At 28.3% G+C, this 17,192-nt stretch overlaps 3 protein-coding genes across 8 annotated transcripts in view; 2 read left to right on the top strand and 1 right to left on the bottom strand.

Moving 5' to 3' along the window:
- The first annotated feature begins 2,625 nt into the window (after positions 1-2,625).
- LOC124946461 (L-2-hydroxyglutarate dehydrogenase, mitochondrial) lies at positions 2,626-6,478 on the top strand. Of its 4 annotated transcripts, none has more exons than XM_047487184.1 (8): positions 2,626-2,785; positions 4,069-4,198; positions 4,397-4,598; positions 4,752-4,964; positions 5,088-5,279; positions 5,355-5,626; positions 5,708-5,887; positions 5,976-6,478. In XM_047487184.1, exons 2-8 carry the CDS (start codon positions 4,110-4,112, stop codon positions 6,169-6,171), a joined length of 1,344 nt encoding a protein of 447 aa, XP_047343140.1. In that variant the 5' UTR covers positions 2,626-2,785; positions 4,069-4,109; the 3' UTR covers positions 6,172-6,478. The 4 variants fall into 4 exon arrangements, with proteins under 4 accessions (XP_047343140.1, XP_047343167.1, XP_047343157.1 ...); XM_047487201.1 differs by lacking the exon at positions 2,626-2,785 and adding an exon at positions 3,275-3,293; XM_047487191.1 differs by lacking the exon at positions 2,626-2,785 and adding an exon at positions 3,347-3,602.
- Positions 5,257-8,376, bottom strand: LOC124946500 (post-GPI attachment to proteins factor 2-like). Of its 3 annotated transcripts, none has more exons than XR_007100112.1 (7): positions 7,871-8,376; positions 7,447-7,693; positions 7,147-7,362; positions 6,915-7,025; positions 5,912-6,103; positions 5,536-5,790; positions 5,257-5,471 (listed from the first exon to the last, which is right to left on the bottom strand). XR_007100112.1 is itself a non-coding variant. In XM_047487262.1 (5 exons), the coding sequence occupies exons 1-5, from the start codon at positions 8,063-8,065 to the stop codon at positions 6,078-6,080; spliced, it is 795 nt and encodes a 264-aa protein (XP_047343218.1). In that variant the 5' UTR covers positions 8,066-8,376; the 3' UTR covers positions 5,257-6,077. The 3 variants fall into 3 exon arrangements, 1 of the variants encoding a protein (XP_047343218.1); XR_007100109.1 differs by having other exon boundaries at positions 5,551-5,790; XM_047487262.1 differs by having other exon boundaries at positions 5,257-6,103.
- Positions 8,377-8,897: 521 nt separating this feature from the next.
- The window catches only part of LOC124946480 (WW domain-binding protein 4), a 42,374-nt gene continuing 34,079 nt past the window's right edge, over positions 8,898-17,192 (top strand). Inside the window, exon 1 of the mRNA XM_047487227.1 lies at positions 8,898-9,235. Within this exon, the coding sequence (XP_047343183.1) occupies positions 9,234-9,235 (2 nt within the window). The 5' untranslated portion in view covers positions 8,898-9,233. The remainder of the gene's footprint in view (positions 9,236-17,192) is intronic.

The raw sequence follows: 17,192 nt of genomic DNA, 5'->3' as shown, positions 1-17,192 counted from the left end.
TGATACGATCAACAATGGAATTGTTCGCTACGTTCATCCTATACCATCGGCTATACCGAGTTGAACGAACAAGCCGTTACTTTAGAACCTTCCACGCGTAAAATCCAGACTTTCTGTCAACGACAAAGTATTTTGTCGTAATGTATGTTACCATAATTTATTTTATAAATCATATTTTTTTTTTAAAAACTCATACATCGTTAATTTTTACAAATAAAAATAAAATACTCTTCTGCTAGAACGACAAATTTACGTTCAATTTTATAGTATTCTTTCCTTTTCTTTTTCTTCTTCTTCTTCTTCTTCTTCTTATTATTATTATTATTATTATTATTATTTATTATGATATATATGATATCTTAAAAATAAATTATATTAACTCGATGGCTTCTCCATCGATGACCTATTTTCTAAAAAGTAAAATTAAAAGAAAAAAAAATTAAAAAGAAAAAAGAGATAAGGAAAATATTCGATCGAGTAATAAATGATAAAAATAGAGTTTCGTTTGAGATACAGGAGAAAAAGGTGCAAGATGAAAATGAAAGAGGGGAAAGAAAGGGGACAATGGCTAGGAACGGAGGGACGAGAAGAAGAGGGTAGGAAAACTCGTACAGGGGTTCGAATTCCGACGCATTCTGGCTAGGTGGGTTTCGTCTACGTTTCACGAATAAAACGAGCGAATGAGCAGATAGAAAAGAAAGAGAGAGAGAGAGAGAGAGAGAGAGATAAAGAGAGAGAGAGAGAGAATAGAAGAGAGAAGTAGGTTCTTCTGGACGTCCAAATTTCAAATGCAGAACTTTCCACATATACATATCCATGCACATACGTTTTCAGGTTTAATCGATCTGTAAGACTCATCTTCGAAATGTCATACGAACTATTACAGAGTAGTAACGTTAACTAAACTTTCTCGTCTAATATGAACGCTTCGTTGAATAAAGATAGAAAGCCAAAAGACGAGAGCTACTAATCAGAATCATTTTATCAAAGAAATGTCAGTTTGCTCGAAGCAATCATATATGTGTAGATAGATTAATTTATGTTATTTACGGTGAATGTAAATGTCATAAGTTTATATCTATAAAATGTTCTATATATATATATAAATACCATATACATCCTATACATTCCATACAATTCTTATATATACTTTATACGTATCCTATAAATTCTATATACATTTTATATATCTATGAAATATCTTTATATATTAAAATTGAATTTGATATAAGTGTAGGACTCCATAAACGGAAAGAATATGTATAGCTTGAATTAAACGAATGTGAAAGAGTATCTTAAAACGTTTCAAAACTATCCTTTTCGATAGTTATGTACTCGTTCATATATAAAATTATATATATATATATATATATATATATATATATATACATATTATAGAGAGAATGTACATTGTTCCGTATTTATTGCAAAGAGACTATCATGAACCATCCAAGAACACCATTCTTATTCGAAACGATCGTAAACACCGTATGGTCCGAACGACCAACGTCCGAAGATAATACTTTTGAAAATAATGACGTGAGTCGCCTTCGGGATCGCAATAACGTGCTTCTGCGCATTAGTTCCAAATTCTTCGACAATAAGCGAAATATATTGCGCTTTGTTTCCGATAATATATCGAGATCAATGCAAGTTTAAAAATAACTGATCCATGAAATTCGAACAATCATTATTATAAATGATGTGATTGTCGATCATTATATAACATATTACTCTTTCATTTTAATTTATGATTTTCCGATGTAATTTCACATATTTCTTGAGATGAAAGTTTTTAATTATTATAAATGACGCTTATTGTTATTCAACTCATGACAAATTTTTTTATATTTTAATTTATGATTTTTTAATATAATTTAACACGTCCTTTCGTACCTTTGAAATGAAAATTTTTAATTATTATGAACGATAATTATTACTCACCTTGAGACAAATTATTCTATATTTTTATTTATGTATTTTCGATGTAACATCGCATATCTCTTTATACTTTTGAAGTGAAAGCTTTTAATTATTATAAACGACGCTTATTAATTATCTTATGACAAGTTACTTTATATTTTCATTTATAAATTTTCTACGTAATTTCATATGTCTCTTTATACATTCAGGATGAAAATCTGTAATTGAATTGTAATATATAGTTCGATTAATACTATTAAGTTGATTCATAAATGTCATAATAAATGTTATAAGTAAAAATTTTATTAGAATGAAACGGCAATTATTTATGAAAATGAAATTGATGAATTAAATTATATTTGTAGTTTATCCAATCAACAATTTCGAAATCAATATCTAAGTAATTTCAAGTGCGAGACGTATTTGAAAAAATTTCCCACAATTTTCAAATAATATTCTGGAAAATTACGTCGAACGAATAAAAACTCTGTCAACGAGAGAATATTAATATATAAAATAAACAAAAAATATCAATAATTTGAATAATAAACAAGTAAAAGCGTAGCTTGAAATTAATGGAGGCGCCACATGCTTGACTAGAACGAGCTAAGCTTCTTTATCAATCGAACGAAGTCGAGAATGAAACACATGAATTGAAAGAAAGATAGAGCTCTTTTCCGTCCGAATTAATCGAAAAAAATTACTCGACAGTCTTCTTCGCTCAGGCGACGAGCAAGAAGGTTTTTTTATGCGCGTGCGTACGTCATCATTAAATTGAGTCACTTTAGCATAATAATACTTGAGGGCAATATGAAATTTTGACGTTAATATTTAAGGGGGAAAAAAAAAACATTTTTTAACGGTTGGTATTAATTAATTTTCAAATAAAATTTAGCATCTATATTCTATCTTTATTTTAACGATTGTCTCTCTCTCTCTCTCTCTCTCTCTCTCTCTCTCTTTAATTAACTCACCTACTTCCATCTCTTTCTCTCTCTCTCTCTCTCTCTTTTACTCTCTCTCTTTCACAAAATCTTCAAACTTCTTCAAGAAACTTCAGATTTCCATTTCTTGAACATATGTATATTTATGACTATGACAGATACAAATGAAATTTAATGTGTAATCTCTAAAAAGAAAGCAATTAATAATGGTACACATATATATTAATAGTGAGCAAATTTAATGAGGACAACTGATTATATATATATATAATATATATATAATATATATAAATATATATATTATATATATATATATATATATTATATTATTTGATTAGTTAATTACATTAATAGCAAAGTTTGAAAAATATGAACGGCGTATGCTCAGTAAGCGTGACTGTCATTGATTTTTTTTGTAATCGAGAAGTAAGTCGTAAACACGTATTTTATGAGAAACGGAAATAGAATTTTGTCTTCTTCACGACGATGGCTTCTTTACAAATCGAGTCGTGTGTATAAATGAAATTGGTTTTGTGATTCATTGAGGAAACTAAAATCAAATATGATTCTTATCGTTATGTAATCGTATCCACGTGTTAAAAGTGATGGCGTAGAAAAGTAAAACAAAGAAAAAAAAAGTAAACATGTTCTATCTCGAATGGATTAATTATCTATGATATAAATCACCGAGATAATTCGAATAGATCGATATCGAAATTATTATTTTGTAAATAGGTATTTGATTTGAAATTTTAAAATATCGACAACCTCAAAGAAATTATAATCGTTTCTTTCATTGATTCTTTTGATTCTTTGAGCTTGAAATAAATAATCCGTTTAATTAAACTTTCTCTTTTTCGTAAGTTACGATTAGAAAGTTACGATTACATTGTATTTATTCATGTATTGTTTATCTTTTAAATTGCTTCAATTCGATTGAGAAAATTAAATATTATGTTTTCTTATCGAAAAATCGTTATAAATGAAATTAAAAAAGAAAATATCGCGAGAATAATTATATAAATAAATTTATAGTCATAGAACAACTGAATAATGATTCGAAACGACGATAGAATTAATGAACTCGTTATTGAAGAAAAAAAAAAAAAAAAAAAAAAAGAAAAAAAAAGAAAAATTCTTTTCCGGATAATCGAGATGTGCTTACATATTTGATCGAGATGTTCGTACATATTTTTTTCAGAAACGTTATAACATCAAATTTGTAAAAAGAAAGAGACCAGAATGACGGGAAACATTTTAAGTTTATTGATAAGACCAACGATATCATCGAATTTAAATTGTTTGATACGTCGTTATACGTGCATGTCAAGGTTAGTCTTAAACTTGATCTCTCTCCTTCCCTCCTCTCTCTCTATCTCTTTCTTTCTCTTTCTTTCTCTCTCTCTCTCTCTCTCTCTCTCTCTCTCTCTCGTTTTAAGAAGTTTTCATTTTTATTGTAATAAATATTATAATTTAAAAAAATAAATAAATTAAAATGAAATTAATTAATGAATTATTATATTTCTTAGCAATGATATTTGCAACATATACGATCTCGTTGTCGTTGGTGGTGGAATCGTGGGATGTGCTACGGCGCGTGAAATGTTAATAAGACATCCTAATTTGAAAATAATTATAGTAGAAAAAGAAAATGCCCTAGCAAAACATCAAACAGGCCATAATAGTGGCGTAATTCACTGTGGCATTTATTATAAGCCTGGTAGTATAAAGGTAATATAGAAAAAAAATGATACTTTTAACGAAATAAATTTGATCTATAATAACTTATAATTACTTTTTATATCAATCCTAATCTCGATCGATTCCAAATGATTGAGCAACACTCTTTTAAGAAATATTTGATCTGGTAGCCAATGATTGCAGGCGAAGCTGTGTGTCGAAGGTTTAAAACTGACATATGACTATGTATGCAAGAACGATATACCTCATAAAAAAATAGGTAAATTAATAGTAGCTCAGAATCACCAACAGGTTGATTTGATAAATGTTCTTTTCGAACGAGGATTGAAAAATAATGTACCTGATCTTCAATTAGTCGATAAAGAGTGCATCTCAAATTACGAACCAAAATGTAAGGTAAATACTATTATTATTAAATACAGTATTATCATAAAATTGAGTATTTGTTAAGACAAGGAATGTAACGATATATGAAAACTTCCCAATATCGATAAAGGCAAAACAGATTTTTGTTTTCAGGGTGAAAAGGCCATTTGGTCGCCATGGACGGGAATTGTAGATTGGGCTGAGATTTGTAATCACTTTGCCAAAGATTTTCAAAAATTGGGCGGTGAAATATTGCTTAATTATGAAGTTGAAGGATTCGCAGAAATGGTGGAATCGCAAATAAGAGGACAATTTGCACCTATAATCGTTCAGTCTAAAAATAAGGTGCACTTATTTCTCCTTTAATGTGACAAAAGTTTTATAAATTCTTACTTATGATCATTCTGTAATTTATTTCAGTTTATTTTAACGAAATATGTATTAACATGCGCTGGTCTACATTCGGACCGTTTAGCCGTCATGACAGGATGCGATCAAAATCCACGGATAGTTCCCTTCCGAGGCGAATACCTTCTTCTAAATAAAAATAAAACACATTTATGTACAACGAACATATATCCGGTACCTAATCCAAAATTACCGTTCTTGGGCGTACATTTTACGCCTAGAATAAATGGTGAAATGTGGCTAGGCCCGAATGCAATTTTGGCGCTATCTAGAGAAGGTTACAAGTAAGGATCAGCAGAAAAGTTCATTGAAAAATTGTAAGAATGAAAGATGCTCATCGAAGTCCTGTTATTTTGTCCATTTAGATGGAATAATATCAACATAAGAGATTGCATAGAAATGGCCAAATTTCCTGGATTGTATAAGCTCTGCTTCAGGTACTTTGTACCTGGAGTTACAGAAATAATTAAATCAATTTTCTATCCATTGGCAGTAAAGGATCTTCAAAAATTTATACCAGAAATTTCGTATAAAGATGTAAAGAGGTATATATGGTTGTATACGTGTACCTTATATCTTTTTATTTTCTATTTTAATTCTTCTAATATTTTAAATAACTTCATTGTATTTCAGAGGACCAGCTGGTGTTAGGGCACAAGCATTAGACCGTGATGGTAAACTGGTAGACGACTTTGTTTTTGACAATGGAAATGGGAATATTGGAAACAGAGTTCTTCATTGTCGTAATGCTCCTTCACCTGCTGCAACGAGTAGCATGGCCATAGCAAAATACATTGCTGATAAAATGGAAAATAACTTCAAGTTTTAATATTCTGTGATATGATTGAAGGATCTAATGAAATTTCTCAGCAATGAGAAAAGTTCCACTTTCTTGTACACAGTAATTATACTTCATAATAGAATCTGTTACTGTCCAAAATATATATCATAAGATTATAATATATTTTCCTATGCTGTTTCTATATATTAGTTAGTACTTGATATCTCGTAGCAATCACATAATGCATTGCATATGTTTATAAAACAATTTATTAAAAAGAAATAAAAACGAAATGAAATTTTTATATTCCTGTATTAAAATTTTTGTATAATAGCAATTGATGATAAATATCTATCTACATTCTACCTATTTTCTTGTATGTATATATTGGGTTGACAACTAAGTGATTGCGGATTTTGTCGTTTCCTTATTTGAAATTCGGCAATCACTTAGTTGCCAAACCAATACATATATATATATATATATATATATATATATATATATGTATATATAAATACCCTTCCCTAAAAATTTATAATAAATCAGCATATTTTGATATCACACATATGATGTATACTTTCCACAAGTATCTACCATTTTGATTGAATCACATGATTGATACCATGGCTAATATAATAAACATATTAACCACTATCAGGTACATATGATTAAAAGATTATTAAAATCAAATTAAAAAATATGAATATGTTAAATAAAATATTTCAAATATCTAAAATGTAATTATAAATGTGTATTCCAAAATAATTTGATAATTTAAATCAATCTAATACCATTCCCTGATATCAAAACTCTAGATGTTGCAAAATCCCATCCAGCTGTCGAATGAAACATCATATTTGAGAGAACAACGCCATATTCACTCAAAGCGAACATCGAATATACTGAAATCATAAAAAAAACTATTAATTTTCCCTTGCACATTTAAAATTAAAAGTATTCTAACTACTAAGTACATATTTTATTATATTAAAAAATTTATTATTTTATAATTCTTCTACTCACCTAATGGTTCGCAATATTTATTATGCCTATAAAAAAAATAACATGCTAATAATATGGACAACACATTTGACATCATTGCCCTCCATTTCCATCTTATAGATGCAGTTTCATAAAAATCTCTGGTTACGTTACAACAATTCTTCATAACAAAGTATGATAATGGCATATGAATAGAAGACATTAATAAAAATGTTATGAAAGATAATTTGTGAAATGCTAAAACAAATTAACAATCATTATTATCACTATTCTGAGCAAATGTAAATAAATGTATAAATGTATGTACGTCCCAGTACATACCGTAGTTTGAGTCTGAAGTCCAGAAGCTTAGAGTTATTAGAGATATATTTTCGACAATATACGTAGATAAGACAATGTTACTGATATATCGTGCCCATTTATATACATGTTCTTTATAATAACGATAATACATAATTAAAACTAACATTCTAGTTACACTTTGTATAGCAATCGCCAATTTCCAAACATCTCTTTGAGGTCTGTAATGGCCGATCGTTGCAGAAACCGATGGAAGAAAATTGTAGACCTATAAAGAAGAGCTCGGAAAGTTTAACTATATGTGTTATTCCAATCTAATTCATATATATATATATATATATATATCTAATGAAATAAATAATATATTTTAAAATAATGACATTAATTCAAATTGTTCTACTTTTTAATTAGTCTCTGTAAAAATTTCATTAATTAAATATTTTACCTTACAGTGGGTTGCAGTGGCATGTTCGAAATTATAAAGTACAGACCAAATAATACAGAAAATAAATGCTAACAGTGGTATAGATACAGTGACCCAAGCTAGTCTCGAAAATGAAATAATCGCTCGAACTTTCAACATGTCTTCTTCAGTGAGGGGAATGTAATCTGACCCTAGTCTCAATTTATTCATCGTCATAGAGTTCCCAGTTGATCTTTTTTACGTCACAGAAATAGCGTCAAATAAGATTATGCTGCCAAATGCTTTCTCAATTCTTAATACCCTACCACTGTCGCAAGAACATTTCGTCAGTTGATAACACCTGTTTGGGCGATAAAATATCATGACCGATAACGAAAACATTTATATATATATATATATATATTTTTTTTTTGTAATCAGAATTAATCTAGAAATATAATATTGCTTCGCCAAATTAAAAATCATAATAAAATTAATACATAAGCGCAGCCATATTGGAAATCAAACGTCTATACCAACATTCAACAAATAATCATGAACTAGAGAAATAGTATTAGAATTCTTGAGAGAAAAACAAAATTACGATTGTTATGCACGCTATCTATCAGAAATAAACAAATTATACTCTCTGATTATTGCCTACATATATTTAAACGATTTTAAACAAAATATTTTTAAAATTAAATCTAAGATCATGTTTTTCTCTTAAAATCCTAGCGACGTCAATTGTAAATGTGTATTTATATATATATATATACGTAACTAAATATGTACTTGTCCAGATAAATTCTTATCAGTCTTTTTATCGTATTTAAAATATAACCAAAAAAAAAATGTAAATTTTATTTATTCATGAATTGTTAGAAGAAAAAAATCCCAATTTTTATGAAAACATGAACGAAAATGAATTTTGGTGATAACAAAACCAAATAGAACTAAATAGTATCAAATAATGTTCCTATATGCATGTTACTCCAAGGATAAAATATAACAATGTATTTTTTGACATGGCTAAGAGATGGCTCTGCTTTAATCCAGTGAGGATCAATTGATCGTACTGTGTACATCGTGATACGTGTTACAATTATTTTGTTTGTGTATTGTAATTTTATTACAAGAAAAAAAAATTGATGTAGTTTGTGAATAAAAATTTTAAATGATCCTTTATATCGTATAACGATAATATTCTTTGAATTCATTGATATAAAGAAAGCGTTTCGTTATTCTAATTCCATTTAATAAGTTTGAGGTTAAAGATACTAGTGATATTAAATAAGTTATGTGTTTTCTCTTAAATACTATTAAAGAACGAATATAAACCCTGTCAGCCTTATTTAGCAATTGGTAGAAGTAGCATTGAAGTTTCCTTACCAAACAACGAAACATGTAAGTCTATTAATATTATATATTTTTTACAATATATAGTTCGCTCCAAAATGTTTAGATCATAGTTCAACTTAATCTTAAAAATTATTGGTACAATATGTTAACCTAGAATGTTGTCAAAACATTTATCATAGATCGATTATTGAATAATTTATTACTTTTATATTAATAATAGCTTTATATGATAGACATAAACTTAGTACTATTATTGTACTAGTATTAATAGATTTATTGATTAAAAGAATATTTATAGAATATTTATTGTTGATCTAAAGAATATTTTATCATTATTAACATATATTGAAACTTGTTTTCAAATTTGTGATTGAAAATATTATACAAGTGTAGTATAGAAAAAAGATATATGAATAAGAATATAAGTCCTGATTATATATTTACTTATAGATTTGTAAGAAGTTGAAAGCAAATGAAAAGATAGAAAAAGTATCCCGTTAAAACTTTAAGCAAAATTTACGCATCTTTTCTCATTTTTAACATAACGCGAAACGATAAAATGTTATTTAAAAATGTCATTTTATTATCAAATTTCATTAAAACATTACAAACGTATCCTAGTAAACCGTTATACTTGAAAGTACTTTTTAATTAACTTCATTATGGTAGCTCCATTAAAACGGGGCTAGTCATTAGTCAGATCGTTCATTGCGAAACGAAATCTTTCCCTTAATTTTCTTAATGCTTGCATCGAACATTAATTACTATAGTCAAAAAAGTAATGTCTATGATAATGTGATAAGAATATATTTAATATTAATAAGAAAAATAATAATATTAATTATATTTTTAATAATTTTTTCTTAATTTCTTTTTTCTTTTTTTATTAATTTTTGAAATCAAACTTGGGGATATGCTTTCCCACCTATCTCTCATCCTCCCCCGTCATTTTATTAATCGATTGGGTTTTCAATACTTGTCAAAAAGTAAATTAGATTTGTTAACAAACGTTTAAAAAATGAATTTCGTTATTCATGCTTAAAAATGTTGCTCATTCACTAACACACATAGAAGTCATCATTTACGGACAATTCATCCTACGCCTTGTCGAGACGCTAATATCTCTTGTTAACAAGACTCTTTGTTTCGAGTCCACTCATCGATCAGCCTGTTCTGAATTTCGGAATTTAGTCGTGCCGATTAATTTTCCCGCAGGGCAAACTGCCGTCCCTTGACAACTTTGGAACTGGATGGCACCGTTCCATCTGTCCTACCATTGTCTAGCACACATTTTATATTTATTTTACAAATCTTTTCTTAACACCATTAGAACGGTATATCAATGAATATATTTACATGTTTAATGTACTTGATAAATAATCGTATTTAAATGTTTAATTTATGACATTAAAAACAAAAACAATTAAATATAAAAAAAGAAAAAAAGAAAAAGATTAATACAAATGATGCACTGAAAGAAGAACTAACACAAAACTCAAATATAACTGAATATATATTGAAAAAAAAAAAGGCAAAAAGAAAAAAAAAACGTTATTTTACGAGTCCGACGAAGTTCGATTAATTAATTATAAATATTTGACTTGTTATCATGTAAAATGAAAAATATCTGTTATAGAAAAACTAATTGTATTTTTTTTTGTTTTTTTTTTGTTTTTTTTTTTCGAACAAAATAAAACGTTAACAAAACTGACATTACCAATTTTATTATAAAATAATTGTTCTCTTTTCGAGATACGACGATGTATTTAAATTCAAGTACATATTTTTAACACATGAAAAATCGAATTTAAACATTGATACGATAAAACCAATGGCAACAAACACAGTTGAACAAAATCAATTAAAAAATTTATTACACGCTGGTTGAATTCTGTCTCGTACTTTTCCACTCGCGTTTAAATCCCTGCTTCGATTTCGCGAGCAGGATCGTATTCATCTTTAATCCTACTTTAATCCGTTTCCTGGATGCGGAACGGCTGCGTTTTCATTACCGTGTATACATTCATTCTTATTTATTTTTTGTAGAAGCTTACATATCGTATTTTCTTGATATAGCTTTGATTTTTTTTTTTTTTTAACTTATGAAAAATATAATAATATTAGAAACATTAATGGTACATAGACGTGAGACAAAAATTTTATAGTGGCTTTCTTTTTTCATTTGAACAAATCCGGGCCGTTTGGTGATCGACATTTGCGAATTATTGACAAACTTCTCATCTTTTTTATTCGTGTATTACGTGTATATTTTGTTCTTCCTAAATATATGGTGTATACACATATATATATATATATATATATATATATATATATATATATATATATGTGGATGCGAGGGTTTACACTTATCAACAAAAGCAACGATATGTATTGGCCAAGTGCTAAAAGGAGTCTTTACTTCGTATTTGCCCTCTTCGTCTTCACGGATAACGTCATGGCTTTAAAGCTTGCCCAGTTTCATGCGAGGACTTAGACGCAATGCGTCGGGACACTTTGCCAGAAAGACCGCAGTATCGTTGTGTTATAACAAAGGACAAAGATAGATAGATAAATAGATAGAAATAGTGGAAGAGAGAGAGAGAGAGAGAGAGAAACTAGAATCCTTATCTTTTCTTCTGTATTTCCTTGTATCTTTGTCTCTCTGTTTTTATCTCTCTGTCTCTGTCTGTCTGTTTCTCTTTCTCTCTATTACTCTCTGTTTATCTCTTCGTTTGGATCGTTCAAAGAACTCCTTTTGCAGACTCAGTCTCGTGAATGCGGAGAAATGCGGCCTTTTTGACTGACGCGCACCGCACTGCTGCTTTTGGCAGAGTGGTTACGTCACGAATTAGTCGAAGCACTTTCCTCATGCTTCTTTTTATTTTTTCTGTTTCTTTTTTCTTTTTCTTTTTTATTTCTTTTTCATTTTTATATGTATTTGTTTGTTGTTCAATCGTCTTATAGATTTAGGTTGCAATAAAACGAAAGAAACGACAAAGAACAATAATATATTTGCTTTTTGTTCGTTTTCAAATGCAATCTTGAATTAACTTTTTTTTCTTTTTAATGATTTTCTTTTCTTTTTCCTTTTCTTTTTCTTTTTTTTTTTTTTTTTCTTACCTTTATTTCATGAAAGATCAATCGTTTGTTAAATTTATCATAGGTTTATTTTTGGAACAAAAATTGTGAACTCATAGAGAGGAAGAAGAACTTCTATTTTCCGATTATGCAAAGTTTCCTTGGTGGCAAAGACTTTGGCGAGAGTACCTTCGACGCAATCGGTAAACGCAGTCCGGTGCCAGCACTTTCAAGGTTTTCTTGACACAATGCCTTCTTGTTCATTATCACTTTGATACAATCTTAGAGATGCACTTCGTTAAAATGCGAAAATTGTCAAGTTCCATCAAGAAGCAATTGATTTTCAATTGATCAAATTATACGGTCCATCTTAAATGACTCTAAAAAAAAAAAAAATTTCTCTTTGAATTTTCTTTAAAAATACAAATAAAAATTACTTTTCAAACGATCCGGTGTTGTACAAATACCGTACAAATTATTTGAAATAAATGTAAAACAAATTAAAAGAAAAGAGAAAAGATTAATATAAAAGATGAAAAAATTGATACAAAATAAAAATAAATATACATATGTACATCGATAAAAATAACGTGAATAAAAGTATTTTTACAAGTCTAATCGTTTAAGAATGATAATTAAAACTAAAAAAAAAAAAAAAAAAAAAAAAAAAAAAAAAAAAAAAAAAAAAAAAAAAAAAAAAAAAATATAGAAAAATATATTAATTTATCATAAAGGTTCGATTTTCTGACATATAAACCATAAACGATATAATAAAAAACCTGAGACAAAGTAAAAGTATATCATAAATTAAAATAAAAGAATATTTTTATGCGAGTTCGACCATTTATAAAAATGATTTAACAGAAAATATATTAATTAATGAATGAATTAATTAATTAACGTTCAAAAACATTTCAATTCTCTACGATATATTTTGGTTTGTCAAGAAAATACTACAGATGCAGATATTCGATGTTATCTAAGCAAAACGTCGTCGCTATTTCGGAAGCTAACTACGAATGTCGGAGAAGAGAGAAGAAGAAATGACGGTAGCAAACCCAATGGGAAATGATTCGTTGGTCCAGCGAACATGTTCAGAGATGTGGAACGCCAGTAGAGAAATGTTTACGTCTTCTTCGCAAGGAAAGGCCCGTTGTACGAGTTGAATCTTTCGAACTTGTTATTCCACGCTTTAAACGAGCGACTGTTCCCTCGAAAATGAAGCATCGAGACGCGAACGACGTATGTACGCTTCACTGTATTTTGAAGATGCTGACGAAATGCAAGCCGTTCTAACGGAAGTGCACGAAAAAGTCTACGAATTAAAAACAAAAAAACATTTTGATTTTGACTCATTCATATATAAACGATATAGGTTTAGCACACATATTGACAAAATTTAAATGATTCTAATCGAAATACATGGAAAAACAAAAGAAATGTTTTTATCTAATAGAAATGAATGTATAATTATCTAATATTGTTGTGTAAAAAATAGATGTCTTATTGAAAGATTTAAATGATTCTAATCGAATTTTTACAGAATAACAAACAAATGATTTTATTTTAATAAAAATGAATATATACAATTATCTAATATTCATGTATAAAACACGGATGTTTTATTGATAAATTTAAATGATTCTAATCAAATTTTTATAGAAGAATAAAGAAATGATTTTATCTAATAAATATGAATCTGCAATTATCTAATGATCGTGTTTAAAACATAAATAGCATTATAGAAAATTTTAAATGATTCTAATTTAATTTCGTGAATGATTTTATTTAATAATAATAAAAAAAAAAAAAAAAAAAAAAAAAAAAACGAATATATAATTATCTAATAAAGAGGATTTTTTTAAATGCATGTCATTTCCATCGAGACAGCTACGGTAAAACGTCCTATCATGTCCTAACGAGTACTATATTTGTCGCGGTCGAGCAAAGCCCATTGGTTTCACGGTTGAATGAAACTGCGTGTGCTGCTGACATTAGATTCTATTTGTGTCAAACAATACGAAACACATACATCTAGAAACCCACAGGCTGTCGAAGCTTGCATAAGCGTCACTTAAATATCTTTACGTTATTTTGATTCTCTTTTCTCATTTTCTCTTTCTTTCTTTTTTTTTCCCTTTTCTTTTTTTTCGTCTTTTCCAGTATCGATGAAAACGAATTTATTTATTTCTAGGATCGAATGTAATAAAAAATTAATACTTTCAAGAAACCATGTTTTTTTTATATATTGTTTGTAGTATATACATTGAATGTCGTTAATAATAAAACGAGGATTACTATAAATTTTTCTAAAAATCACACGATACAATTTAGCATCTCTGAAATGAAATTTATTATTTATTATTTTTATTGGTAATCAAATATGACGAATAAAATAGAAATTTAAGTGACGTCGTTTGACCTTCTCCTATGATGGGAAAAGGATTAGAATTTCATTCGGGAGATGCGTAAATATGACATAAGCTTCGACGTGGGTCAAGTACGAAGAGAAGAGGGTCGGTGGTATTTTGACGCGTCTGTCAGTCGATAAATCGTTAATGGAACTAGAAACCCAACACTTGCGATAGTGCAATGAAACTGCAGAAATTTTTCTATGTATCATAGGTACGGTTTAGTAAAAGCACATCTTGTTTTTTTTTTTTTTTTCTTTTTTTTTTCTTAACAGTCATATTTTCTCGTTTTTTACTTTTATGATTTTTTTTTTTTTTTTTTTTTTCCTTTTTTTTCTTTTTTTTTTTTTTTTAACAAACTCTAGTTTTTATTCAATTTATTTTTCATTTTGAAGTTTACACACAATTATATTACAATATCAGAAAACGAGTAGAATGATAATAATAATTTGAATTGAAACAATTGAGGATGTAAATTATTATGAAAAAACTATTGACTATTGAAATAATTAATTAATAAGCACAACAATATTCGTGTTCGTATTCATTGAACTTTCCATTTAATTGTAAGATCATGTTCTGATTTTTGTTGGGCCGCATTTAGGTGGCACGAAAACTTACATACGTGAAAGTTGTATAATTATCGAAAGATACGCATCCAAAGAAATTGGATTTCATTGCACTAGTTTCCCAGCAAGTCTTATCGCGAACGTATACATTCGTAACTGTAATGGAAGTCGGTTATCGAACTACATTGTCAGTCTTACGTATGCATCTCAATGCAGTATCTCTGCAAATAATTGTTCGTTTCAAGGACAGTAAACTGTCACAGAAAAGAAAAAGAAAAGCTGCAAATATTATCTATTGCGTTGATTCATAAATAAATGACACATTTTTATTATTATTATTATCATTATCATTATTGTTATTGTTATTATTATTATCTATGAATCAAGTTAATATTTATATATTCATAATTTCAAAAATAAATTGATCAGTTAAAATAGCATAAAAATTTATCAATTGGATAAAAAACGATAGATAAGAACGTTTAACAAATTTTCCGAACTTTCGGTAACATTGTCATCGTAATTTTACGAATAGTTTCAGTTCCATTGGAACGTTTCTCTCCTCGTTCTCCGATTAAACATGAAACCAGCGTTTCTCGGCTGCACGTAAATGCACATTCCGCTTCGTCATCAGTATTTACTCATTGCTCCCTACATTTTCCGATCACGTAACGATTAATCGTCAAAGTTACTAAGCCACGAACGAGATGAACGACGATTTTCGAAGCGGCCTATTCGTTTCGTTCGTTTCAATTTCCTCTTTCTTTCATTTGTAACCTTTAACGAGCAATCGGTGATTAAATCGAAAAATTGTTATATAAAACAACGTGCATTCTTCGAGAATTTCATATTAACGTCTATAAATAATCCTTTACGATCAAGCTTTCTCTCTCTCTCTCTCTCTCTCTCTCTCTCTCTCTCTCTCTCTCTCTCTCTTTTTTTTTCTTTCTTTTTCTCTCTTATAAACGTTCGAGCTTTAATTCGAATCATCTATAACGTGTATACAACGTGAATAGAATTATGAAACTGTAGATTTGCAGTGAGAAATATGGAAAAGCTATTGGACGTACGTACGTATGTATATATGTATGTATGTATGTATGTATATATGTATATATATACGTATATACATGTCAAAAGGGGAAATTGAATTAACGCAAACGTTACGACACGTTCATATTATATATATATATGAAATTCTATGTCGATTTAAATAATTTTTAGAATGACGATAAACATAGGCATATAAAATAAAGAGAGACATTAACTACATTATATATAATGACATTACGAAAATATACACAGAAGAGAATATATTTGTACGAAAAATAGAAAGAGAGATGAGTATCGATCGTGAAACAAAAAATTGAATCAACGTCAAAATACGATTCATCGCTTCGGGGACATAAACGGTGGAACGAGAATGGAAGATGAAGAAGTAGAAGATGAGATTATCGATTAGCGTAATGTGATTTCGAGTGAGAGCAAGTATAAGCTTCAGGATAGAGTATTGATGGTTTGGTTTATTATGCGTATGACGAAACTGTACATTTGCCGAATAGAAAATTAATTTTGACAGTGAAAACAAAACGAAAAAATGTATTAAATAATATTAAATAAGAGGATAGAAAGTATAATAATAATTATAATTATTATGATAATAATTACAATTATTATGATAATAATTATAATCATAATAAGGTACCGAATGAATTCATAATGAAGTTCTATGTTATTCTTCATCTTTCCTTCATGTTATGCAAGTATAGATAAAACAAAACAAAATTCAAACATCATCGTTAATAATAATTAACCTTCTGTCGAATTCAATTTTCTTGTTTTGTGTTAAAAAAAAAAAAATTAACTTTTAGATATTAATTAATAATTAATTCCCTGACGAAAATAAGATATAAAATAATACAGATGTGCGTGCGTCTCTCTCTC

The sequence above is a fragment of the Vespa velutina genome, chromosome 1 (assembly GCF_912470025.1).
Source record: "Vespa velutina chromosome 1, iVesVel2.1, whole genome shotgun sequence".
Classification (NCBI taxonomy): Eukaryota; Metazoa; Arthropoda; class Insecta; order Hymenoptera; family Vespidae; genus Vespa; species Vespa velutina.
This window is presented reverse-complemented; position numbering and strand designations above follow the sequence as displayed.